The 26,774-nt window shown below is 34.4% G+C and overlaps 4 protein-coding genes across 5 annotated transcripts; 1 reads left to right on the top strand and 3 right to left on the bottom strand.

Moving 5' to 3' along the window:
* Positions 1-1,761: 1,761 nt before the first annotated feature.
* Positions 1,762-3,503, bottom strand: LOC18607968 (abscisate beta-glucosyltransferase-like). Its single transcript, XM_018116325.2, is given in 2 exon segments — positions 1,762-2,398; positions 2,401-3,503. Coding segments are annotated over 2 exon segments (1,425 nt in total). The 5' UTR covers positions 3,334-3,503; the 3' UTR covers positions 1,762-1,906.
* Positions 3,504-4,137: 634 nt separating this feature from the next.
* Positions 4,138-7,454, bottom strand: LOC18607967 (CBS domain-containing protein CBSX2, chloroplastic-like). Its single transcript, XM_007042417.3, has 8 exons — positions 6,963-7,454; positions 6,752-6,839; positions 6,595-6,659; positions 6,132-6,180; positions 5,245-5,297; positions 4,778-4,893; positions 4,646-4,703; positions 4,138-4,548 (listed from the first exon to the last, which is right to left on the bottom strand). The coding sequence occupies exons 1-8, from the start codon at positions 7,149-7,151 to the stop codon at positions 4,474-4,476; spliced, it is 693 nt and encodes a 230-aa protein (XP_007042479.3). The 5' UTR covers positions 7,152-7,454; the 3' UTR covers positions 4,138-4,473.
* A 4,619-nt stretch (positions 7,455-12,073) lies between these two features.
* LOC18607966 (polyadenylate-binding protein 2-like) lies at positions 12,074-16,666 on the top strand. The gene is made up of 9 exons (XM_018115386.2): positions 12,074-12,711; positions 13,763-13,881; positions 14,001-14,657; positions 14,740-14,817; positions 14,888-14,977; positions 15,076-15,213; positions 15,354-15,527; positions 15,622-15,825; positions 16,179-16,666. The coding sequence occupies exons 1-9, from the start codon at positions 12,471-12,473 to the stop codon at positions 16,413-16,415; spliced, it is 1,938 nt and encodes a 645-aa protein (XP_017970875.2). The 5' UTR covers positions 12,074-12,470; the 3' UTR covers positions 16,416-16,666.
* A 362-nt stretch (positions 16,667-17,028) lies between these two features.
* CER9 (RING/U-box superfamily protein) lies at positions 17,029-24,545 on the bottom strand. 2 transcript variants are annotated; one of them, XM_007042415.3, is made up of 9 exons: positions 24,028-24,545; positions 22,349-23,041; positions 20,783-21,550; positions 20,471-20,682; positions 20,021-20,386; positions 18,423-18,583; positions 18,171-18,334; positions 17,934-18,080; positions 17,029-17,770 (listed from the first exon to the last, which is right to left on the bottom strand). In XM_007042415.3, the coding sequence occupies exons 1-9, from the start codon at positions 24,388-24,390 to the stop codon at positions 17,276-17,278; spliced, it is 3,369 nt and encodes a 1,122-aa protein (XP_007042477.3). In that variant the 5' UTR covers positions 24,391-24,545; the 3' UTR covers positions 17,029-17,275. The 2 variants fall into 2 exon arrangements, with proteins under 2 accessions (XP_007042477.3, XP_017970874.2); XM_018115385.2 differs by having other exon boundaries at positions 18,423-18,580.
* Between the last annotated feature and the right edge of the window lie 2,229 nt (positions 24,546-26,774).

Below are 26,774 nucleotides of genomic sequence, written 5' to 3'. Positions count from 1 at the left end.
TCGACTCATTAAAAATAATAGGTTCTAGTCTATGAAGTAAATTAGGTTCGGAAGTCCTTGACGTGTGAGGAAAGTGTTAGGCCCCCCACAACGCCCATTTAATTGGTACCCTATCAATTATGTGTCTTGTTAAGCCTTATTAAATAAAATCTAGTGTAATATTTTAATTCTATTTCCTTTTTCTATTTCTAATTTATTAGTTTTTTAAAATAAATAATAATTCTTGATATTAAAATTTTTCAAAATCTCTCAAACGATTATGGTAAAATTTTGGAAAATTCTCTTACTTAGAAATTCCCAAGAAGCTACTTTTGGTTTTCTTGAGATTTCATCGTTGGAGAATTTATTTATTTAATTTTTGTAATTTTATCTTTCATTTTATTTCTTTTCTTAATTTTATTTTATTAGTTTCTCAAAATAAATAAAAATTCTTGATATTGAAAATTTCTCAAAATCTCCCAAATACTTATGGTAAAATTTGGAAAAATTCTCTCACCGATAAATTTCCAAAAAGCCACTTTTGGTTTTCTTGAGGTTTTGTCATTAAAGAATTTACATAAATTATGTATTAGCTCCTAATTTTGAAAAACTAAAAATAAATAAATAAAAATAAAACAAATCATAAGGGAAAATAATTCAAAGTATTTAAAAACAAATCAAATAAATGAAAAAAAATAAAAGAACTCACATAATTGGATTGACAAACCCAAAAAGAAAACTAAGCTATTGGGTCAAAATTACCCAAATAAATTGAAATGGGCTTAAATAACAATAGTGGGCTGATGAGATTCAACCTACAAAACTTTCTCCTTTTAGTTTAAACAAAACTATGTCGTTTTGCTTAGAGTATAAAATCTCTTTTTTACCTCTTTTCCTTTATTTCCTACTTCTTCGTTCTTTAATCGAGAGTTTTTCCCTCTAAAGAAAAGAAAACTCTCCCTTTTCTAAATTCTGATCACCGTCCACCGTTGTCAGTCGCCATACACCGGTGATGGAATGTTGCCAAATTTTTTTAGAAAAATCCTCTCAACGCTCTCATTCCTTTAATCAAAATAGTTTCTTTAGAAACTACGTCAATTTTTTTAAATCTAAAAAAATCAAAAATTCCAAAACTCAAGAAACTCTCTCAAAAAATTCTCTTTTTCCTTCCTTTTCCCTTTTAATATGAGGCTTGGCACTTCTAGTTGAATGGGTTTCTCAATTTTGATTCAATCTTAATCTCTTTTTTTAGACTTAATCTAGAAGTAGGATTAGTGTAAACATATCTTATCTTTCATATTTACCTCTTTTCTTTTTTATATTTTCTTGATTTTCATATGTTTTATTTATTTTTCAAAATTTACCACACCCGCACAAATTGAGGTGTCTACAAATTGCATATTAATTAAGGTATAATACTTTAAGAAAATCTTTAAATTATTTAAAAAATTTTAAATAAATTTTTATATTTTTATTACGTTAAATCAATATCTTATATTTTTATTTGAAGTCAAATAAACCGTTATCATTAATGATTGATTAATATTGTTAGTTAAAATGTCAATTTTCATTTTATATCATGTGATACTAATTGATATGTTATAGTAGATTATGTCGTGGCATACTAATGTGATCATGTAATATTTTTTATTATTCGTATCAATACCATATCAATGCCACATAAATATAAAATATTAAATGACATTTTGAGTAATATTAATTAGTCAATAATTAGTTATAAAAATTTATTTGATTTAAAATAAAAATATAAAATTAAATTGATTATAATAGAAAAATAAATATTAATTTAAGTTTTTTTCAATAATTTAGAAACTTTTAAGTTAAGATTTACTAGGCATGGATTTGGAGCAAATTCCAATTACAATCCCATTACTCTTCCGGTTGTAACCTAGTGGAACAATAAACATCATGGGTCGGTTTTTGGGCGAGCCTTAAACTCCTTGAGCAAAGCTACAGCGTCCTTGTACGATGACCCACCTTCAACAGCTCTGTTAGCCATTTCTCCGATCTGTCTTGCTTTAGTTCTCATCTCCACAGCCTCTTCCCCGCCACCCATCAGCCTCTTCACCGCCGCCTCCACCTTCTCTCTCCCCACTGCTGCCCGCGGCTCCATGTTCCATGAAAGCCAATCTACGCTTCCCACTTTGACTCCAATCTTCAGGACATCAGTTATCAGTTTCTCATTATAAAATTGCTCTGCTGATATCGGCCATGTGATCATTGGTACACTACAACTCACACCTTCCAAAGTAGAATTCCATCCGCAATGTGTCATGAAACCTCCCACCGAGGCATGTTCTAGTATCAACAACTGCGGTGCCCATCCCCGGATTATTAGTCCGTTTTTGGATTCTTTCATCCTTTCTTCAAACCCACTTGGAAACCAGTTTTTTTCATTTCTTCCTCTTTCCCCTCGGCTTTGAAGACTTTTCCAATTACCCAGATAAAGGGTTGGTTGGAAGCCTGGAGACCATGTGCGATCTCCAGGAGCTGTTCTGGAGCTAAACGAGCTAAGTTTCCAAAGCTAATGTAAAGAACTGAATGGGGTTCTTTAGAATCAAGCCAGCTGAGAACGCCTTGCGCATCAATTGAGGCCTCTTTACCTCTCTCAACTTTGTCAGCAATGTTTCTGTTGTATAAAGATACTGGCCCTACAAGCCACGCCCTATTCCCCAATTCTTTCTTGAAATATTCTGCATAAGCTGGCTCCAATTCATAGAAACTATTAACCACAACCCCAAGACTTTTATCCTCAGGTTTTCGCATATGCTGCTGTCTCAATCGAAGCACTGGAAGCTGAGACCGAGTCAGTTCAATCCGATCAGGAAGACCCGGTATAACAAAGGGCTCATAATCCGAACCCACCATCTCATGAGGTTTAAACTTGGTTATATTTTCTCGGGCACAATTGGAGAAGCAACCGTTTCCATTGAAAACAATTCTCGGGATATCGACTTCAAGATTGTCAATAACATCTGCGGCCCAACGATGGAACATATCGTGAACAATGCAATCTGGTCTGCGTTGAAGTAGCAAGCTCTTTAGAGGTTCTTGGAGCAAGGACGTGTCTGTCTGAGGAGGAGCAGACATGTCGGTGTCAGCTATGTCAACGTTGACTGATAACTGGAGGGTTTGGATGAAGATTTGATGACCCGATTGCTGGTCAAGGAGAATGGTTGTTTGAAAGGAGAGAGCATGTTTAGGGGTGGAGATGATGGTGGATTTGGCACCATGGGCTGCAAACATCCTGGCTATATCTATCATGGGGATTTGATGGCCTCCTCCTACATAGGGGAAGAAGAACATTTCTACTCGAGGGGATTTTGAGTCCATGGGTTCAAAGAGAATGAAATAGGCAGTTCCCTACTTCCCTTAGTCGGTTAGTCCCTGAAGAACACAGTTGGATTCAAGAACAGAGAATAGGGAACTAGTCTTATGCAGTTAACAGGTCCGAAGGCCAGAGCCTTTTGGGTATTTGATGTCAGCACATTCGACTAGATATCACTACTTTACTTGTTTCATTACCGTGGGATAGCAAATAACTTCTTTTGGGCGGTTCCTTTGGGATGATAACGAAATGGCTTACGTACAGAGGGATGTCATCTTGCAAGATATTCTCCTTTCAATTCGTGCTCTTTTTATCAGGCTTGAAGTTCAAGCCCATTGTTGTTATTTTTCGGAAAGAAATTGCTATAAAGTGAATTTAAGCCTTGCACTCCATGGGAGATGGCAGCTTTCCAACTTCAACGATGGAAGGCAAGATCAAGGAAGTTTGAATATAAAAAATGTTGACAAGAGTGTACGTTATCCTCCGGCTAAAAAATGTGGATTATCCCATTGCAAAATCGTGTGACAGTACCTCAATCTTTTCTTTTGTTCATCAGTTTTTAGCATGCATAGGGTTTATACACTTGCATATTCAAGAGTTATAAGTTGCTCCCGGAACTTAAATTGATTCAGGACACTAGATTAGGAGCCAAACACGTGTACTTTTCCAGCTCCCCTAAAAGCCTTCACAGAAATAGATCTATTATTTTACGGAATAGAGAAATTAAAACATTCACAAACGATAAACTTTGCATCAGAAGGATATTTTAAGCAGTAGAGTTGCTGCATGAGATACTTCAACAGATCAAATTGATGCAAATTTACTTATATATATACCTTTTAACAGCTAAAAATGAAAGCAAACAAAAATATTTAGATACAAAACTTTTGATATATGGTTACTGCAAAGGCACTTCTAATCCTAGCTAATGTTGCCCTATTTAACAGGCCTATATATGAAATTTAAACTAAAAATTAGATGTTGAACCTTATCATCAGGAAGGCTCACTAAACAGGATTAAGTTCTCACTTTTCCGTGGAAGTTGTACATGGCCAATAACTGGAAAAAAGAATAATCGGTATGTTGATAAAAGAATTGTGCCATCAATTTGGCAGTGAGATTATGATCTTCAGCAGATCTAGGAATCATGATGACCTTTCACTAGCTCGTTTTATCTGCAGGGCAGCTCTAACAACATTGCCCCTTGTAATGATTCCAACCTTTGAGATATAAACAAAAACCAGTCAGTGATCATCCATAGCTAACATGTACCCAAGAAGCAGATTTTAGTAGAAAACGTGATATAAAAATTCTTACCAGCTTGCCATCACCATCTACAACTGGTAGTCGGCGATACTTGGTTTCAAGCAACAGCCTAATATAAAAACATTGGAGTAAGAACATCTAGACAACCAAACAAATGCATTCGAAACGCTGATAAAACAATACCTAGCAGCATCTTCCAGGTTTGTTGACTCACGAACAACAAGCGGTGAAGGTGTCATCAAGTCCCCAACAACTCTTCCATTATTTTTACTGATCAATTTCTGTATTTCATTGAATGTCTGCCATAATTACCCAGAATTAGAAAAGCAACAGTTGTGCCACACAATTCATGATTACAAACATTTTGCCTGAAAACAGGCATTAGACATACAAAATAAGAGAAAAAGAAAGAAAAGAACAAAAGGCAGGACAATCTATAATACAATCATGCATAGAGGCACCTGGCAGCACCATATGCAGTTAAGTCAATAAATATTACCAGGGTCACAGCAGCAACAATGGAATTTCTAAAGCATGAAGGAATTTAGCAGCCAGTATCTATTAGCACTCAAATAATGCTACGAGACATTCAAACAAATTTCAACCAAAACTTAAGAAATAAAGAATCAGAAGGCAGAATGCTTACGTACTTTCCAAGTACTATCAACATTAGGAAACATAGTTGTGTCATTTTGACTGCAACCTGATAATCATAAAGAAAAAATTAGTAGCTGTTTCAGAACAAACAAGAGAACCAAATTTAAAACAAAGGTAGCAAAACTCCATTGCTAGTTAATCAACATGAGCAGAAAAGGAAGCAAATACTAGACAAAAACCATTAGCTAATAATAAAAGTAAATAAAAATCATTGATATATTATCCATCTTGCATGGGGACACTAGATGGTATAAACTAAAAGAGGGAACCTAATTGATGGCAAAAAAATCCTTGTAAATAGGTGTAGCATTCACCTCTCTTCCCATTTCTAAGTTGCATGCATTTCTCAAAACTTTATAAATATGCAGGATAGAAACGCCACCCCCACAGTCCCACTAAGTCTTGTACATAACTTTTAATTTGTAACTAAGCATCAAAAGAAACTAATCTTATTTACCTAGTCAAGGAAGGAAAGTTTATAGATTTAATGGAGTTAGTGAATAATGATGACTTTACACTCTGTGCACGTATCAGAATATCAAATCACTTATGTTCAATATCTTTTCAGTGAAATTATTTTAAAACGGCAAAATTAAGTTTATCAAGATAGATGTTAGAATTTGATATCAGTTAATTTCTTTCTCAACTATTTCAGATCAATTTGATAATCCACTAGCAAAGGAAAGGAGAAATGGCCAATTCAGGAATGAATAAACTCTTCTGACATTAATTAAATGTTAGGATGAAAACAATTTTGTCACCTTCAATATTTAAATTTGATCCCTTTTCGTCCTTTAACTAAACTCAAACAAACAGCAAGGAGAAACACCAAATTGAGCCAGGAAGTTCTAATTCAGTTTCATAATCACAGTATAACTACCTGATATAGAGTCAAGGGCTAACAAATCATAATCAGAAACAACGCCAACCTGCGATCCAAAACAACCAGTCAGTATTAACTTGAGGAAAAAGGTGGTAGCCCAAATTCCCACTATCCTTTTCGCCAAGAACCAAATAGCTATGCAAATAGACTATGACATCAACAACTGAGCATTTCCCCACTCCAGTCAAAAATACTAATTTTGTGCATAGCTATAAGATATCAATAACACAGCCACATATCACCATATCAGAATGTCACAATTCTCTCTCTGTCAAAGCAATGTCTCCAATAAACATAAAACTTCTCAGATAAAGAAAACAAACAGGATCCTAGTCCATTATGTGAGGTAAGCATGGGATCTGACAACATTTTCATAACGAGTTTAAAAACTCATGACCATTACTAAAAGAATACATAACCCATGATCTCAATGATGAAAAACTAGTAGCTATAAAGTTACCAATTTCCAGTCATCATCAATCACAGGGAAACCAGTAACTCTTTTCTCCACAAGTGCCTCCAATGCTGCAATTACAGAATTCAGAACAAGATTAAAAGGGGAAAAAAACATAACATAGATATGGTGAATTAGTAGGGTTCCCAAGTGTCACTAATACCTTCATCAACAGTTGTTGTAGTTTTGACAACGTGTAAATCCTCTTTCCTGGTCATAAAATCACCCACTGTATAATTTCCGTTTCTTGACTACAAAAAAACAACCACCAAACCAAAATCATGAAAACCCATGTAAAAAACAATTTACTTTTAACAAAATAAAGCCAAATAAACCACCAAAAAAGAACAAGAAAAGAAAAAGGAGAGGTTTACGGGAACAGAGTTGGCGATGAGTCCAGCAGCACGGCGAAAAGAGCGTCTATTGGGGAGAGACAAAGAGGGTACTACGTTATGTGAATGATGGTACAAGGAGACAATGCAGGGTTGCTTAGAATGAAGAAAGGAGTTGAAAGACGGGAATAGCTTCAGGGTTTGATAATTGGCAAAGGAAATGGAGCCCATGTTTGTAAAAACTCTTTGTTTTTTGTTTTTTTTCCAGTGAAAAAACAAGGGAAAGATCGTAGTAATATGTTTATGCTATCACACCTGCAGGTTTGTTGAATAGAGAAAAATAAACACAAAAGGCTGCTTTGGGTGTCGTATAAATATGTGAAAACTGAGAGGTGGGGATTGAATGGGGAAGATTCGTGGGGAGATGGTGATCAGTTGTTACTTGTTCCGCTGAAACAGGAAAGGAAAGTGTGTTTTCTTTCTTAAGAGGGAGAGAGAGAGAGAGAGAGAAGGTAAATGGTCGGTCCATTGTCGTACTTTCGCTTTTCTTCAAATCCCCACGCGCCACTTATGCTTTGTCTGGACTCTGGACTCCGGATGTTCACAGGTTTTAAGCTTCAAAAAAAATGTGACACATTACACCTCTTATAATTATTCAAAGCTGTACAAGGAATGATTATTCAACGCAAAAGAAGGTGAAAGTGAAAGAAAATTGGAGCAAAATTTGCTACAATGGCGGATGGCGGGTTTGGACTTGGACCCCTAAATTAGCTGTATGTACTAACTTAGTATGCGAGTAATGCCAAATGCCAATCACATACAAGAAAGTCAGACGATTTTTAATTGTTCAAACTTTCAAATACTACAATTCAAATCTTCAATCTTCGTCAGTTAGGTGCTTTTGGAAACGTACAGACTCATAAAACTGATCAACGCATAATCTCCTAACTTTAAATAAAAAAGGCAAATCAATTTAAAGTTGCTGAGTACCTTTTAGCTTTTATTTTTAAGATTATTGTAACGTTTAAACCACAATGGAATCCTCCACCACCTAAAACCAAGAAGACGACAAAATTAAAGGTATTATGTAAAAAAAAAAAATTCAAGCAATAATTAAGGTAACTTACCAAAATAGAAATAAAAAAAGAGTGCATTATCGAAAGAGTTTATGATATGTAGTGTAAATTGTATTTTTTTTATCAAACTCGAAAATTGTTTTGCATATTAAATAGAATTATAAGATGTTTATTGAAATTTGTCCATGATATAAGATGAGAGATATCGTAAGGTGATTTTGATTATAAATAATAAAATCGTAACACAGATGATTCAAATAAAAACAAACGAACTAAATAAAAACTTATCAGAGATCCTTTTCAAAATACTAAAAATTTCATTCTCATGCATTATTTTGATAAAAATGTATTAGTTTATTTTTTAAATATATATATATATATTTATATTATATATGATATATTTAAAAATACATTATCAATTATCAATATTTTTATCAATTCATTTACAAATTTTAAATATAAAAAATCAAATACCAAATTAATTGAATTCAATCCATTTAGACGGATTTATTGGATTAAAACTTATCTAAACAAACACAATTGAGAAGGTTCATGTTAAAAGCATCACGTTGTCGTATTTAACTATGAATATAAAGTAAATCAACTTTATAAAGGCAAAAAAAGCAAGAATCAAGAGATGATCAGATGCGGTAGGACTTCACGTACTTCTGCTTCATCGGAATTGAAGGAATAGATAAATTTACAATCACAATATCGCCTTATTCCCGTTTCGGGTTTTCTTGAATGTCATCATATGTTATATATATTGAATGATGACTTGAGACGTTATCAGCCTCATTCCGCCTCGCCTCCTCCCTTAGCCCACCGTCTCCTCCCTAATGGCAAGTGAAGCGAGTGGGGCGGCACAGCAAACCCAAAGAAGGGGTTATGTTATAGATAGATGTGACGGATTGGGAGCATCTGGGCTTGCTGTCACGTGGTCAGCATTGTCTCCCGTCCAAATTGTCCGAATTTTCAAAGCTTTTTGGGCCGATTGGGAGTTTTCGACGTCTTAAAGTTGAAACCCAGTGCTGTGTCCAATACAAATTCTCCACACCACCCCTACCTTTCAATGGAAAGCGTTTGTCAACTTCCACTATAAATATATAATTACGCACAACCACTTATTTTCCTCCAACCCAAAAAAAAAATTGAAGTCAAAATAACAACAACCCAACAAAATATAAAGATTAAATGCCTTACCATTAATGAGAAATTGTTCTCATTTTATTGTTTCCAATTGACAAATTGTATTTAAATGCCATGCTATCTAATTTAAGCGGTTAAAATGAAAACGATACTTTTGGTTCTAAGCCTTTAGCTTGCAAAACACCCGAAAGCAACAATATTTACGAAAAATATCGCCATTGACCAACAATTAATAAACCTGACAGCTATTGCTTACTTATCATATATTGGTGTATATGTACAAGAAATCTTCTCTTTATCCAATAAAAATTCAAATTCTCCTAGAGAAAAGTACATTGTATTTAATGGCAATTTCCATGTCAATCTGTTATATTGTCCTTTTAAGCATTTCTACTATACGAATTCCTTAACTATTTGACATTAATTAGTGGAAAAGAACATGGTAATAACGGGTTTTTTTGTGTGCGTAAATAACTTATTACTACATTTTACCTAGGTCTTTCTAAACTTATATTCCACAATGATTAACATTTTCACGATATAATTGAAAAAATGTGAATTTTGCCTAGTTTCTCAAACCAATTTGCAATGGTAATAATAGTATCATTCCTCTAAAAACAAAAACGATTCCCAACTCCATTTTCACCTTGTGTAAATTAATAAAGATATCTTGTCATAGAAATAAATTATATTAATATCCAAAATTTAATATGGGAGAACTTAACAATATCAAATTTGAATATAAAGTATTGGAATCTTATGTTATTGGATCAGATATCGATGAATATCCGTATAAAGTAAATCCATTGACATCCATATTTGGGAGGATATACTCTTTTAATTTTTGTATCTAATTTAATTTTCATTTATTTGTAAATTGCATTTTTAAAAAATGATGTGGATAAGAACATGGTGATAATGGATTTTTTGTGAGTAGATAACTTATTACTTAATTTTTCCTAACCCTTTTTCTTTTTTTTTTTAATATATGAGAATAAAACTCATAATAAAATCACTATATCGTTTTAATCACCTAAAATGTCAACAAATAAAAAATAATAGATATTAGATAAAGGAGAATCAAAACACATGTAATCCCAAATGTAAATTCTCATGATGTGTGGTGATTCAGGTGACAGTTGATTGGCTTCATGATAAATATGAAAAATTGAACAGTCTTAAGACAACTTAAGTGTCTCCTTTATAGGTCTAATGAGATGAGCATTCGGGTTTAAAGCAATAAAATCCTAATTAGTTTACTTTTGAATAGCTAACAACGAATTTGACTCTACCTATATTTTCCTGCAATCTCTGTCCCAACATAAACACAAGCCTCAATAAAGCATCCAAAGTTCTACTGTGAAGAATACAATATACTTATTTTATAGATAAATCTCAATAACTAATCACCAAGTGAATCTCGAATTACACCTCCAACTGTTGCCAAGCCTCGTTGCCCTCTCACACTACCATCAACATTAAGCTTAACAAAGGAACTTTTAGGCTTTTCCCGAGCAACAAAAAATTCTCGTTTTCTTGCAAGCTGCTCTCTCTTAAAGTTGTCCCAAGCTTACTTAGACTTGGTCCATATGCACTGCAAGCCTTTCTAAACTTTTATTCCATAATTAAGAACATTTTTATGATATAATTTGAAATTTGTGAACTTTGACTAATTTATCAATGTAATAATAAAATCATTCGTCCAAAAAAAAATTCCCAACTCCATTTTCACCTTGTGTAAATTGGTAAAGATATTCTATTATGGAAATAAATTATATTAATATTCACAATTTTATATGAAAAAACATACTAATTTCAAAATATAATGAGTATTAAAAATCTTAATTGAGCTTATCTCAAATTCGAATATAGGATTCTCGAACTCTATGTTATTGAATCGAGTTCATATGTACACTTATATAAAACCAACTTGTCAAGGACAGAACGAAGGTGGTGTTAGAGTTGTGGTTGTCTTTTTATTTTTTTATTATTGTATATTTATAAAATTTGAAATATATAAATTCATAACCATTACTTGTTATTTATTTTTTATGCAAAATCTTAAATTTGTCACTTCAACCCATTGATATCTCTATTTGAGAGGTTATACTTCTTTTTAGTTTTTTTTTATCTAATTTTTATTTTTATTTATAAATTGCATTTAGAAGAATCATAATTTTATAATTTTAAATTAACCAAAGGTAATAGAATGAAAAAAAAAATTATATATAAAGAAAATAAAACATAAATCAACTACGTCATTCTAGGCCAAGTAATGTCTAAGGAGTCTGAAAATAAATTTGAATTAATCCTAGATGATAAGAAATTATAAATATATAAATTTAAAGATAAATTTTCGTGATGCGTGATCAATTAGTTGATACACTGGTTCATTTTACAAAAAACATGAGATAGGATGTAGTTTCATGGTTGGCGTAACAACTCCTTAATTTTTTTTATAATGTTTAAGGAAGGTTCGATATTAGACTATTGAAAAAAATGAATGATATTTGTAGTAAAAATTTTACAAGTGATATATTTTTAACAAATGTCTAAAAAATAATTTGTTCGGATTAGGTTAAACTAAAAGGTCAAAACAATTGCTCGAAGAAAGGGGCAGACGTCCTTTCGCTTTCACGTTTCAAATTACCTTCCGCGCGGCTGCGGGTAATGTTAAAGCTGAAACGACGGTGAAATTCACTTAAAAGAACTTTTCACCACCCCACCGCCTAGGGTGATATGAGATTACCAGAATTTTACCCCACACGCGCCTCTTACTGCACGTGAACCACCTCCAAAATCTACCATTACCAGTTGTATTTATTTACCTCGTTATTTGCGGGCCCCACAAAGAAGCTCTTCAAAACCGAATCCAACGGCGGAGATCTCGTCCTAGGATCCATCTTAGGGTTTACTTAGAAAAAAACGTCCTGCCTTATATTACTCTTCTCTGTTCAGTTCAATTCTGTTTGCTTTAGCTGCTACTCCTCCTTTCAAACCTCTCCCTTTTCTTTCTCAACCTATTTTCTCACGCGCCGCCGCCTCTTCCTCAGCCGGCGGCAAATATCCAGTTCCGTTTCTTTCCCTTCCCTCTCCTCCCTAGCAAAAAAAAAAAACCAAAAAAAAAAAAAAGAAAAAGAAAGTTTGCTTCATTTGTAGGAAGGTTTATCAAAGCACTTGGGTTTTAGCTTGTATCGTTTATTGTTGATTAATAACCAGAGGAGAGGGAAGAAAAAACCCCAAAAAAAAAAAAGATAGATAGAAAAAAAGGAGAACTTTAAAAAAAAAGGGTTTTTTTGGGTGGTTTTAGCTGTTGTTTCAAGAGATGGCACAGGTTCAGGTTCAGGGGCAAAATGGAAGTGTTAACAATGGAGCAGGAGGAGGGAATAACCAGTTTGTAACGACGTCGCTCTATGTTGGGGATTTGGATTTGAGTGTGACGGAAACGCAGCTTTATGAGTACTTTACCCAGATGGGTCAAGTGGTCACGGTTCGGGTTTGCAAGGATTTGTCAACCCGCAGGTCTCTTGGTTATGGCTATGTCAACTATAGCAACCCTCAAGATGGTTAGTTTTCGTTTTTTCTCATTTCTACTTTTATTATTATTATTATTTTGTGTTCGTGATGATTTTGGTAAGTGTAGATTCGATGGTTTCAGTTAAATTTAGTTTTACTTTCCTTTATTTGCCTTTTTAATAATGGATAGATGCTTCTATTGGTATTTAGAATGTTGTTATAAGTATGATTGATAAGTTTTAGCTTTACTTTTGCATATAGTTTGGCTGATTATTAAAGGAAAGAAAAGGTGATTAATTTTGGTTCAATTTGAAATGGATGAATGGGAGTGGAATATTGATGGGTGTTAAGGTGCTGACATTAGCGATTTCAAATAGATTTTTTATACCTATTTTGTCCCTTGAAGCATTTTCATACCTATTTTCCTATGAAATATTTCAAGTGAACATTTATATGTTCAAGCTGATCTAGGCAGGAAGTGAAGATGCAAGTTTAGAGTGTGTTTTCTCTAAAGTTTGTTCTTCACATATATTTTCACCGATGCTTATCTCCTGTTAGATGTAAACTCTGAATTTTTATAAAATAAATATAGCAAAGACCATTTTCTCTCAGTTTGGGTCGGTGTAATTAGTGAGTATTTATTTGGGGCTTCTCATTCTTGTTTATTTCCATATCTTCCCAAAACAACCCATAGACATTATATTGTAATATATGCTTGCTTGGCCGTTTTTGGTAAACCTGTAATGGGTGAAAGGAAAAACAGGAAATGTCATGTTGAAAGTGCTTGTGAAATACACAGAAAAAGAGAAAATTTAAAGATAGGCACAACAGAATGTGGGATCCTAGCCTAATGGAAAGAGAGTAATGCTTAGTATATCCTCACTTCCTAATGCTTCTTTGTTATCTTATTACGCTTCCATGTAATTTATCAACCAAGTTAGTCTCTATCAGCAAGGTGGAGACAACTCAAGCTGTGGCGTTTTATATTAGTACATATTATTTGGGGAATATTTTATTAATACTTTGTCTTCACCATTGATCCTAGAAAATAAATGTTTGCTCTTTACTATGCATGACATCCTGTTATGGATTTACTGACAGCTGCAAGGGCATTGGATCTTCTGAATTTCACTCTTCTGAATGGAAAGCCTATCCGGATTATGTATTCCAACCGTGACCCTAGTCTCCGTAAGAGTGGCGCTGGGAATATATTTATCAAGGTAATAAAAATTTGACAACCATGTGTTTTCATTTGCAGCTCTTTCTTATAAATCTGTGCTTCAAAAATCTCATATGGTTTATTTTATTGTTTTTTTTCCATGCTTGTTGGATCTGGCAGAATTTAGATAAGGGAATTGACCACAAAGCTTTGCATGATACATTTTCTGCATTCGGAAACATTCTCTCTTGCAAGGTAGCCACAGACTCCTCTGGCCAGTCAAAAGGTTATGGCTTTGTCCAATTTGACAATGAGGAATCTGCCCAAAAAGCAATAGAGAAGTTGAATGGTATGCTATTGAATGATAAGCAAGTCTATGTGGGCCACTTTGTTCGCAAGCAGGAAAGAGACACTGCTATTAGCAAGACAAAATTTAACAATGTCTATGTAAAGAATCTCTCAGAATCAACAAGTGATGAAGATTTGAAGAACATTTTTGGCGAATTTGGTACAATCACTAGTGCTGTAGTGATGAGGGAACTAGATGGGAAATCCAAGTGCTTTGGGTTTATTAACTTTGAGAATGCAGATGACGCTGCTAGAGCTGTTGAATCCCTCAATGGAAAGAAACTTGATGATAAGGAGTGGTTTGTTGGGAAAGCTCAAAAGAAATCTGAAAGGGAGGTTGAACTGAAACTTCGATTTGAGCAGACCATGAAAGAGGCAGCTGATAAATTTCAAGGAGCAAACTTGTATGTTAAGAATTTGGATGATAGCATAAGCGATGAAAATCTTAAAGAGCTATTCTCTCAATATGGAACCATAACATCATGCAAGGTTTGTTATTTGTTTTCTAGAATAATTAAGTTCGTCCAGTTCTGGTAATCAGTTGGCTGAAGCCTATTTTTAAATGTGACAGGTTATGCGAGACCCTAATGGAATAAGTAAAGGATCAGGGTTTGTTGCATTTTCAACTCCAGAAGAAGCATCTAGAGCTGTAAGATGATAATGCTGTCCCTACTTTCATGAGTTTATCATAAGCTAATAGCGTTTTTTTGTTATCACAGCTTGTGGAGATGAATGGCAAAATGATTGTTAGCAAACCTCTGTATGTTGCTCTAGCACAAAGGAAGGAAGATAGGAGAGCCAGGTTGCAGGTATGTTGTCTTGATATTTGCTTTGGGCCTTGACCAAACTGTAATTGGGCAAAAGATGGTTTTGATTTTTAAAGCATGAGCTGCACTTTCTTTTACAGGCTCAATTTTCTCAAATGCGACCGGTTGCAATGCCACCTTCAGTTGCACCTCGTATGCCAATGTACCCACCTGGTGGTCCAGGTCTTGGGCAGCAAATATTCTATGGCCAAGCACCTCCTGCTATTTTTCCACCTCAGGTAACTATATATTTTACATTCTATTTATTGGCATTACTAGTCATATGAAGTATATTTTAACTCCCTGAATTAATCAATATTATATTATTTGTACATTTGTTTTCTGAAATTTATTGTTTATGGATTTTTCTTTTTGTCAGCCTGGATTTGGATATCAACAGCAGCTTGTCCCTGGTATGAGGCCTGGTGGGGCTCCCATGCCAAATTTCTTTGTACCGATGGTTCAGCAAGGCCAGCAGGGTCAGCGTCCTGGTGGCAGAAGGGCTGGGGCTGTTCAGCAAAGTCAGCAACCGGTTCCATTAATGCAGCAGCAGGTTTGTTTCATCAATTCATGGATTTTATAATATCTTTGCTACATACTGTCATATCTCTAAATAATTTATCTGATGGTTGATATTTAAATGACAGATGCTACCCCGAGGGCGGGTCTATCGTTATCCACCAGGGCGTGGTCTACCTGATGTTTCAATGCCTAATGTTGCTGGAGGCATGCTTTCTGTTCCATATGATATGGGTGGCATGCCAATGCGTGATGTCCCACTTTCTCAGCCAATTCCAATAGGAGCCTTGGCCTCAGCACTTGCAAATGCTAGTCCTGATCAGCAGAGAACGGTATGCACTGCTTTGCTTCATTTTTTTGTAACTTCTATGTTCTGTACATCTATGCTGTCCAAGTTTAGATTATACTTGTAGCATAATATGAGGGTTTTTTTTCAATTTTAAAATATTTAATTGCAAAAACCATGTTGAAGAGATATCCTAATTTCTTACCCCTTAATTAAAAAATATTTTGAGTTCCCCTATTGAGATGTGAACTTTTATTTGCATTTAATTTCCTAGAAAAAATTGCTACGATTTTTTTGTGATTAATCATTTGTAAAAAGGTTCAAACAAGTTTGTGGGAAAAGCTTAACTCGCATTATTTTGGGTAACTCAAATTTTTTACATTGGGTGAAAATGTGCAGATGCTGGGGGAGAATCTCTATCCGCTTGTTGAACAGCTTGAGCCTGATGCAGCTGCTAAAGTTACAGGGATGCTTCTGGAGATGGATCAGACTGAGGTTTTGCACTTGCTTGAGTCACCAGAAGCTCTAAAAGCCAAGGTTGCAGAGGCAATGGAGGTTCTGAGGAGTGTTGCTCAGCAGCAGCAGACTGGTGAACAACTGGCCTCATTGTCATTAAATGACAACCTTGTCTCCTGAGTTTGAATGCATGCTAGAGTCTTGTCTCCTTAAACAGCATGGTAGTGTGTGGCCTTTGTTGAGTTCAAATGAGTTGCTTCGGTAGGAGGATAGGAGCTGGTTTTGATTCTAATACCTTCTCAGTGCTTTGAACTTTGGTACCATTGCTTTCATGCTTTTATAGTTTGTTGCTATTATGTCGACTATTATGCACTTTGGATTGAATTGATTGTGTGCCTTCGGGATGAAAAATTTTGCAGATTCATGAGCCACGTTACTTATGGTTCTTAATTGCTTTAGAAAGCGGATTCGGGAGCTGTTTGTATCCCTAGTATGATGATTTTACTAGAATAAAGAAAGGCTTGTGATTTCAAACGCTATATCATTACAGTCGGAGACAGCTAATCTGCTATATGCTCAAAAGGTGGACACCTCCTCAATGGATTTTCAACTTTCAAAGCCCAAGTTCGAATATTGAGAAAACAAAATAAGGTAACAGGCTAATTGTTTGGCCAAAGGCCTGCACCCTGGGAAAGAGGAATCTGAAACCACAAACGCCAGGAGACTCGAATGAAAATCAAATCTAGCCCGTCATGTTCCGTATTAGAGAGAGGAAGTACAATATCATGAGCTATTCTATAAACATATAGAAACTATTAATTTTTATTTAACTTCTAACTCGCTGAAATTTTAGGACAAGCCCCTAAGTTGCTAAGTCAATATGTATTCTATGCACAAAAATGACAACTAAGCCAGTAACTCGACCCTTGGCCGCATACCTAACAAGTGCATACCAGCTTTGTCAATATAGTTAGAAACACGCATTCAATACTAAATACAAGCTTTTAAAACTTTCGGCAATCTTTTCATCAGGCATCATTTTAATTAGCACGCCTCAATCTCAACCCTACATCAGCCTCTCGGTCATGCCGGATTAATCCAGTGCCCATCAGATTAGAAATCTGTGTTTCAGAGGAGGTCCCTGCCTCACTTTGCTTCTCTTCTGAGTCTTCCCCATAGTTATGAAGTCGGCGACCAATAAGATATCGGTCATCCCGTATAGAATTGTGGAGGTTAGTGAACCATACATGAAATCTCTTTGCACAAAAGCACAAGAAGCTGAAGCCAAGGCATCCTAGCCATGCAAATCGATATACAGCAGAGTTGACCACTAATGGATAGCCAAGCACAGGAAACACCCCTCTGGCTAATACGTAAGGTACACATAAGGCTGTCAGCAGCTTCATTATGATGGGAAATACAATCTCCCGCAATACCCAAAGGCCCTGCAGTCTGGAGAAACCATCTTCTCTCACCCTTTCAAATTTTACTCGCCAGCTTTCATCTACCAATGGCATCATATGATCCAGCATAACCTGCATAAATAACAAACCAACTTCTAATCCTTGGGGTGGATAAATCTCCTCATTACAAGATAAGAAACTAAAAATTTACTAGATGTTAGCTTCTTTATTGCAAAACCAACAATAACCATATCAATATTCTGCTGCTCATTTTAATTGGTGGTATAACACTTACCAGTCTAGTCCAGATCTTAAGAAAAATGAGACCCAATGCCCAGTCCTGATAGAGGAGGAAAACTGGGCTTTCATCTACAGGCACCCGCATTGGCACAATCACCAAGAGCTCAAAAAGCAGACCAATAAGAACAGGAATGACAAAAATCTGCGCATTCCAGCACCAATAAAGATCTAAGAGTTAGAATATCTGTAACTCAGAAACAAGTAGAAAACCAAATTATTCCAAATGACATACCCATATTGATAAGAGCATGAAGCTCTTGATGACAATGGTACCCCACTTCCAAATTTGGCTAAACAGAACTGCAGCCCTCTTTGTTCTAATGTGCTCAATGGAGTATCTAGCCCCAGCTATGGCTGTCCAAATGACATAGCTTCCAATGATGAAAGCATAAAGATCTAAGATGAGAAACAAAATAAGAACCAATTAGCATTGAATTACAAACAAGACATTACAACAAGAAAAAAAGCAGTCAACCTGCATTACCATTGCACTTAATGCCATGAGTTATTGGGAGAAGTGGAATGGAATTGAAAAGTGCACGTCCAAGTGATATTGGCACTACTATCAAGGCAGAGTTAAAGATAAGCAAAGTCATCCAGGCAACCACCAGCAAGAGGACAATGCGAAGTACAAAGCCATACCTGCTAAAAAATGCATAAACAAATCTTAGGTAGTGTTTGGTATGAAAGAAGTGAAAGCACATTCCCTGCACTATGTCTAATTAAATTACATTGTAGTATTTAATTTGCAATAAACTACTACAATATAAGATTGCAACGCAATCACATTATAACCAAAAGATGTAACGTGATTACAATTCCAAACCAACACAATCACATTACATTATACTTTGCAATGTTGTTAAAGACATTCTTACCCTTCAACTTTATTATTTTGTTAAAGACATTTTGTAATGTTATAATTAAAATAAAAAATATTAAAACAAAATAATAATATAAGAATTAGAAATTAAAATAAAATAAAATATACGAAATTAAAATTTACATAATATAAGTAAAAGAAATTAAAATAAATATATAATATAAAAATTAAATTAAAGAAATGAAAATAAAATATATAAGATTATAATAAAAAATAAAAATAAAATATATGATATTTAAAATATATTTAAGAGATGATATTATATAAAAATTAACAATAAAAATTACAAGAATATTAAACTTGCATTTTAATAAATAGAGATAATTTTGAAAATTAACATTACATTCTCAATAAAGTACTTGTAAACCAAACACTGCAATGTTATCTTCTCTGCATTTTAATCATTGTTTTGTTTGTATATCAAATGCTGTAATATTATTTTACTTGCAATCACATTACCTGTAATCATATTGCATTATAAAATATCAAACGCCACCTTAGTATAATGTAGAGCCAAATACCAGAGAAAATATTCACGCTTAAGAAAATGTAATAAAATAAATTGAAAAAAAAAAAACAGAAATTGTGTTACGTCTACACTAGTTAACAGGCTTAACTACTAAACGTCAAAAGATGCCATTAGCAAAAAAATTAAAAAAAAACCTTCTATGATAACTCTTCATTCTATATTTTCTTATAATTTATAAATTGATATAAACGCCAATCTTCGTACAATGACGGGCACAAAGTATTCAGTCTTTATAGAAGAATTTGGTAATTAACTACTTAAGCAAACTTCATTTGGATGAATCAAATATAAAAGAACATTTCAAATACTCATTTGAAAAAATGGTATAAATAGGAATTAATATATGACATTCATATCGTTCTAACATGTCTAAACAAAATAAGTAGTTAAAATCTCTTGCATTTATAAACTATACAATATCAATCATCAAGAATAACTGCCTTCCAAGTGCAAATTCAATGTTAAATGATCTTTTTTATGTTAATTGCATAAGCCAAACCCACAAATTCTACATCATGAATCTACAATCTTAGACCAAAGGTGCATGCAAATATACCATCAAACAAACAAAACTATAAAAGCTAAGGTAACTTCAATAAATACAATGACACCACAATGTAAATCAGACCCATTTTGTAACATTGTAAATCAAAAGCACCATATAACTTACTCTGAATCCGTTTGTTCGTCCCCGTCAAACTCCTCCACAACATTGGAGGTCCCTGATGCAAGAAGGCCTCTATTTGGATCATCACCAGCTGCAAGTGCAACCATGGCCCGTTCCTGTCCACCTAGTTGCACAACCTGTAGTCTATCCTGCCGTCCTAGTTCCCCGTTGGCATTTTCCTGACCACTACTCTCCTCAGGTTTGGGAAGTAAAAAATCGGTTAAGCCTAATGCCCAGCCAACTGCAGTAAACCAGTAGCGGAGAAGAGACTTGATTGTCGTCCGCAGCTTAAAATGCTCAATGGCAAATGGAATGCATATTTGAAAGAGAAGCATGTCAGCTGGAATCTCAGTAAATGGATCAGATACCCTGCAACAAGCAAATTATTTAAATGTAAGCTAACAAGAAGTACATATGACTTAAGGAAAAGGTAAAGGTATGCGCCAATCTTACGATATATCAAGTGGGAAAACAGAGGGTGCCATCCTCATAGCAAGCTTGACTGGCAAAAATACCAGCATCACAATCAAACTCCCATATACTGCAACAGATAATAACACCCTCCGAGCATGCTTGTGTACAGGATCATCAATTAAATCACGGAAGGGATTATAGTTTGGATCAGCTGGATCTCGAAGAAAGTACAGAACTCCATTACGTAAAACCTGCCCATGACAAGAAAAAGAATATTAACAGACTAATATTACAAGAAGATCATGATTAACAAATAAACAGTTGATATCATAGAATGGTTAAGAGCAGTACCCCTCGAAGAAGGCTGACAAAGATGCTTATTTGTAGCATGTATACAATTCCTACAACCCAATGAACCAATGAGCTTGCTAAAGGTGAAACTGAGAAGAACTGAACCCTTTGAGACATTGATTTCCCAAACATCCTTATAGTACATACATCTAGCCACCATCCACACATCAAAGGAAACACTCCAAGCTCAATTACAAGCAGGAACGCAACTTTAATCATTGTCATCAAATGCCTCATTGCTGCCAAGAACTGCCTGAAGAGGGACGGAATTGTCTCAGCTATAGAAGCAATACCATAGAACCTCCCCATTGTCAAAGGCTCACCCCTAGTGTACCTAATCAAAGTGACAATACCCAGGTAGAAGAAGACTAAGGCGAATATAAACATGTATCCAATAGCAAGAGTTGTAACATCAGAAAGCCTTGATGCTCCAATAGTTGATCCTTTCAAGAGATCAGCTGAAAATGGTGCGCTTGTGTTGCTTGAAACTTCACCTATTCCACTAGAGTTTGCTTTTAACATTTCTGCAACCTGGCCAAGCATGCCATTTTCCTGGCCTTCAGATGTCAAATTCGTAACAGCAGTTAATGCATTCTTCAATGTAATATTTGCCAAGGAAAGGGCAGTGTCTGTCAGTGGCATGACTGCTGAGAGGACAGGACCGCTTGCAGATGAGAAAAACCAAGATACATAATAGAGAATAATCCGGCCGAGAGAAAAAGGCACAAAAATGACGACACCAAGGAATATCATATTGCTCGCTAGAACCTGCAAGAATCAATCATTAAGTCATTCAAGAATCTCATGTTAACCAGGGAAAAGGGCCAAATTTGAATTTTGTTTCTTTTCTGAGTATCTAGAGTTCCGCAGATCACCAAATTTATAGCTCTAAAACAATAAAATTTTTATGGAAAAAATATCATTAGCATATCACAATAATTGTGCTAATTCTCCACATAATGGAGATCTGCACCCCTGGCTGACATCACACAGTTTGAAGTAGTACCATATGAAGGAACAACCATAAAATTGTAAGATTATAACTAGCGTCAGAGTCATGCATAAAATTATATAGCAATACACTGCCATCTAATGTCTGTATTTTGGAAGTGGAACCATTTAAAGGAACAATAATAGAGGCAAGAATCGCACTCTTTAACAAGGAAGATAAATAAAGAAAGTTTCCTTCATTCGATATATAACAAGTCGAACACCATCCAGCATCCAACCAAGAAAAGGGCTGAAAAACTGCTCAAGTTTGTTGTGCAACAAAGTCCCAAACTATAAGTCTGCTACTAATTCCAATTTAGCATCAAAAGCCAGTGCCACTCAACACATTCACACAAGCACGCCCAACCAATTCACACAAAGGTGCACACACACGTACAAATCAACTTTGTTTTGAAGGTGACATGTTGATAAGCTAGTCTCAGCACATAAAGGTTCCCAAGAAATCACTAACAAAAAGGCAAGGCAAGCACTTAAATAAGATCGGTAAGAGATTGTCAATTGGAAAGCCAGTGCTTAAGGACAGATAGTAAAATTAAAACAACCAAAGAGACTTACAGTGAATGCATTCTCAACCAAATGGAAAACAGGACCCTGCATGCCAACAAGCTCATCAAAAGGTACATCCTCGGCACCGTCAGCATCATCCAGGCCATCAAACATCTGTTCAACATGAGCTTCAAGACGAGCTGCCTGTATTTCCCACCTAGCAGCCACATTTTCAGCATTCCTTCTGATCATTTGACCAGCTCCACCAATGCCTTGCACTCCACCAGCATCTTCACCATTACCATCACCAGCAAAATTCCTATTAGCTTGTCCAGGGGGTCGCCTAGCAGCACGGGCACCATTCCTATCCCCTTCATCATCTCTCTCAGCCTCTTGTCCTCCAAGCTCTCGAAGATGCCGGAAATAGTCCCTCAAAGAAGTGGCTCCAAGAAAAATAAACACAATGCTAGCAGAAAGTAGGAATCCATGCAAACAATCAGTAAGAATGATTGTGGTGGAAATATGGCTTAAGAATAATCTCTGAGCTTCACCAAAACTCCTGACAAAAGCCAACCGCCATATCCAAAAGGTAATGAAAGGTATAATGAGGAGCCAAACTGAAAGTACAAAACTAAGGCGCAAAAAGAACTGCAGAACATGACAAGCTTTCATTGCCATCCCAACAATAAACTCCTGAAAAGGAAGCCTTGCTGGAGCATTCTCAGCATACACAGGGGAGAAAGAAAATGCATGCTTGCAAACCTGCAAAGAAAACCCTTAAAGAATTAAAATCACACAGCAAATGTACCTTTTGAAGCATAAATATTTTTCTAAAAATAAACAAATGAAGAGAGAGAGAGAGAATCACATGGAAAACATGTCTATTAAGCATAACTTTAAAGAAAATAAAAAATTTAAAAAAAAATGAGAGGAAAGGGAGAGAGGCATGGACATAAACAAGGAAACAGAGAGGAAGAGGAAGAGAACTAGCTGACACATGCCAGTTTTGAAATGCCATAAGAAAATATGAATTGATGAGAAGCCCATCCCCACAATATGGAAATGGAAAGTAATGTAGAGCTGCTAACTGCCTCGAAAGCTGTAAACCACATTCATGGCTTTGCAATGTGTTACTAACATGGAAAGATTGTATGTACGTTATGCATGCTTTATAGCCTTCAAAACCAAAAGTTCAAGGATAATATCTAACAGCATTAAGTTGGCGTCTTTGATTATGTGTTAATGACATTTAAAAGGAAAATTAAAGCTCGAGTGCTTTCACAAGAACTATTATTGCCACCCGTATTCATTCAAACTTAAAGAAGTTAGTTGTAGCTAATGAAGACTCTGATCATGCAAAACCCATGTGAATCATCAGAAAACCATGTGCTTCTCCCCATATGACTGCAAATACCATTGAGTTTGAGACATAGCTCAGCGCAATCAACACAACAAAAAAAAAAAGTTGTTCTTTTTTATTTTTCAATAATCCAGCAACGGAAGCTCTCAAGATTGCAACTTTCAAAGGCAGTCTTTCTTATAAAGTAATCAGCAAAAAGAATTACAAGAAAATAAAAGAAAAGCCCAAAATTGTCTTCATTTCTTAATCACCTTTGTTAATCGTCATTCAAACACCAAAGCAAGAGATTTAATTAAAAAATAAAAACCTAAAACCCCAACTAGATTTAACATAATTTACTAAACTACCTCTCATTTCTACCAGAACTAATTACAAAAAAAAAACTAACCTCGCATTGGCGAGCATTGCTGTGATTAAGCCACTGAAGAAGGCAATCCTGGTGGACAAATTTGATGCTGCCGCTACACGCGCAAGGGTATCGAAGCGGATTTTCTGCATCCCCGGGGTTTCGGCAGATCCTGCAAACGTCTTCCTCTTCTTCTTCCTCCTCCATCTCCGCATCATACTTCGCCGCCGCCCCCAACGATCCCGGCAACGCCGTTGATGAAGACGCGTTTTCTTCCTTCTCTGACGATGTGGACGATGTTGATGGCGACCGCTTTATGCTGTCCGCAATAACGGCGGCTGCGGAGGAAGTGGGGGTTTCGCCGTCCAGGGGAGGAGAAGGCGACTCCGCGCGGGCGATCTCCATCGGGCGAGTTGGCTCAGTAAGATTGCGGGGAGAGGGTCCGAGACGGGGGAATCTTGCGTGATTTTATAATTTTTTAGTTCCCCTTTTTATGTTGGTGGTGACGACGGGTAGACAGACTTTGAGATGAGTTCCCTGAAAATTGTGCTGCCGAGTTTGCCCCTCGCTTTTTCGTGTTCGTTTTATAGTGCAGGATAATATGTCGGCTACTCGTAGGAAGGAAACTTTGGCTACGTGGAACATACTTATTGGCTGATCTTTTTCCTCTACTTTAGAAAAATAAACGCGTTCTTATCTATAAATTTTATATATTTTTAATTAAATGCATTTTCATATATATCTTGGGAGTTCAAATTTTTTGTGATCTTCAATAAAATATTTCACTTATAAATTTCATATAAGTATTTTTTTTATCTCCTACAATTTCTGTAGTCATCAAAATACTTATTCCGAATATTAAATAATAATATCTTATGATTTTCATTAACCCAAAGTTTCATTTGATTTTTGCAAAGAGGGAAACAAATTTGCCTTACCAAGTCTCCTCTATTACTTGCTGCTTATAATTTGCAAATTTGGGGTCAAAACTCAAAACCGTGTCAACAGTGAAACAAAAAACTTTATTTTAATCAATGCGTGGATTCAATTCTTGTATACATATATTAAAATCATTGATTAAATTTTTGTGTTTTTTTTTCAAGTCTATCGTTATAACAACTCGAGTCTAAGTATTATTGACCTAATAATTTTTCAGACTTAAACCTCGTGATTTTTAAAAACTTTAACTCAAGTTTTTAACATTCATTGATTTAAATTTTTATATATGTTTTAACAATTACATTTATATATGATAAGACGGGAAATATCATAACCATCCTCTCATGCAAAAATGATAAATTGAAAAAGAATGTATTTTGCTTTTTTAACTTTATTTATTGAATAAAAAGAGATAGTTTCTATTATTAATAAGCTTGTATTTTTTTATTTTGGTACTATTTAGATGTTCTTTTTACAAAAATACTAAAAATAATAACTACAAAACAAAATTGTGATATAAATATTGTGAGAAAACATTTAAAATTTGTATTAGTAAAATATGGGTGATTTTAGAATAGGGATAAATTGGGAAATAATAACGAGGATAAGAGTTTTAACTCATTTAATTTAAAATATAATTAAAAGAAGGGGACCAAACCAAATTTATGAGCAACCAACCCCAATTTCAATATTGTCCATCGGCATATGTAGCAATAGATTAAACAATTTTGTATACGATATGACATGAATTTAAACGAGTTTAAGTTTAGGTTAATCATGTTTGATGTAATTGTATTAATACGGTTAAGATACAAATAAATCGTTTATTAACCGTGTTAAACTCGCATAAGATATGATTAGTTAATAATATTATTGTGTATCCATATAACTTATAATCCATTTATTATCTATTTATTTAATAGTGTTCACATGTTATGTAACATATTTAGTACATAATTAAGATTCATTTATTAATCCATATAAATATAAATATTTTTTATTTATTGATATTGAATTTTATTATATTTGATAAATATTAAGATATCTATAATTTTCAGTAATAAATTTGAATAATAGAATCATATTTTACTTGTATGTATTTCAATTCAATTGTTTTAATAGTGTTAATTGTATTAATCATGTAAACAATGTCATAAATTCATATAAATTTTAATGGTATTAATTGTATCATATAAAATTTTACCCAACATGTTTAATAAACTTGTTAACAATGTTGTTTTGTGTTATACGTTTATTAAATTTATTCATCTATGTAGTTAAGATACTGACACGATTAATTAATCATGTCGTATTCATATTTATCTATATAACTGTTAAAATGATATAATTAAAACACAAGTACATAAATTGTCAAGTCTATGTAACAAACACCCTCTTCAATGTCTTAGTTTAAAGCCCATTTAATGAAATTTTTATGATAAAAAAAAGAGTTTGATCTAATTATTATAATCATAATTATAATTGATTTGACAATTAAGAGCTGAATTATCAAGAAATTATTTTTTTAAAGAATATTATTTCTTGTTTTGTGTGTCTATGTTTTTAAATTATGTATAATAAAAAAATTTATATAAATCGAGAGTTTCGAATATCAAGATTAATAAGTATATAAAAAACATATCAATATCGTCTACTAATTTATAAGAGAGAATTTCAAGAAATACCTTTAATAATTTATAGATGAAATCATTTTTAATTTTAATATAATTAATTAACATTACTCAAATATTTTCTCCTAAATAAAAGAAAAAAAATTAGTATCGATACTAACTCAAACAAATAGCCTTTAGCCCAAATTAAGTTGACCCATCCGAGGTTCGGCCCAATAG

The sequence above is a fragment of the Theobroma cacao genome, chromosome 2 (genome assembly GCF_053813885.1).
Source record: "Theobroma cacao isolate CCN51 chromosome 2, ASM5381388v1, whole genome shotgun sequence".
In the NCBI taxonomy this organism is placed as follows: domain Eukaryota; kingdom Viridiplantae; phylum Streptophyta; class Magnoliopsida; order Malvales; family Malvaceae; genus Theobroma; species Theobroma cacao.
This window is presented reverse-complemented; position numbering and strand designations above follow the sequence as displayed.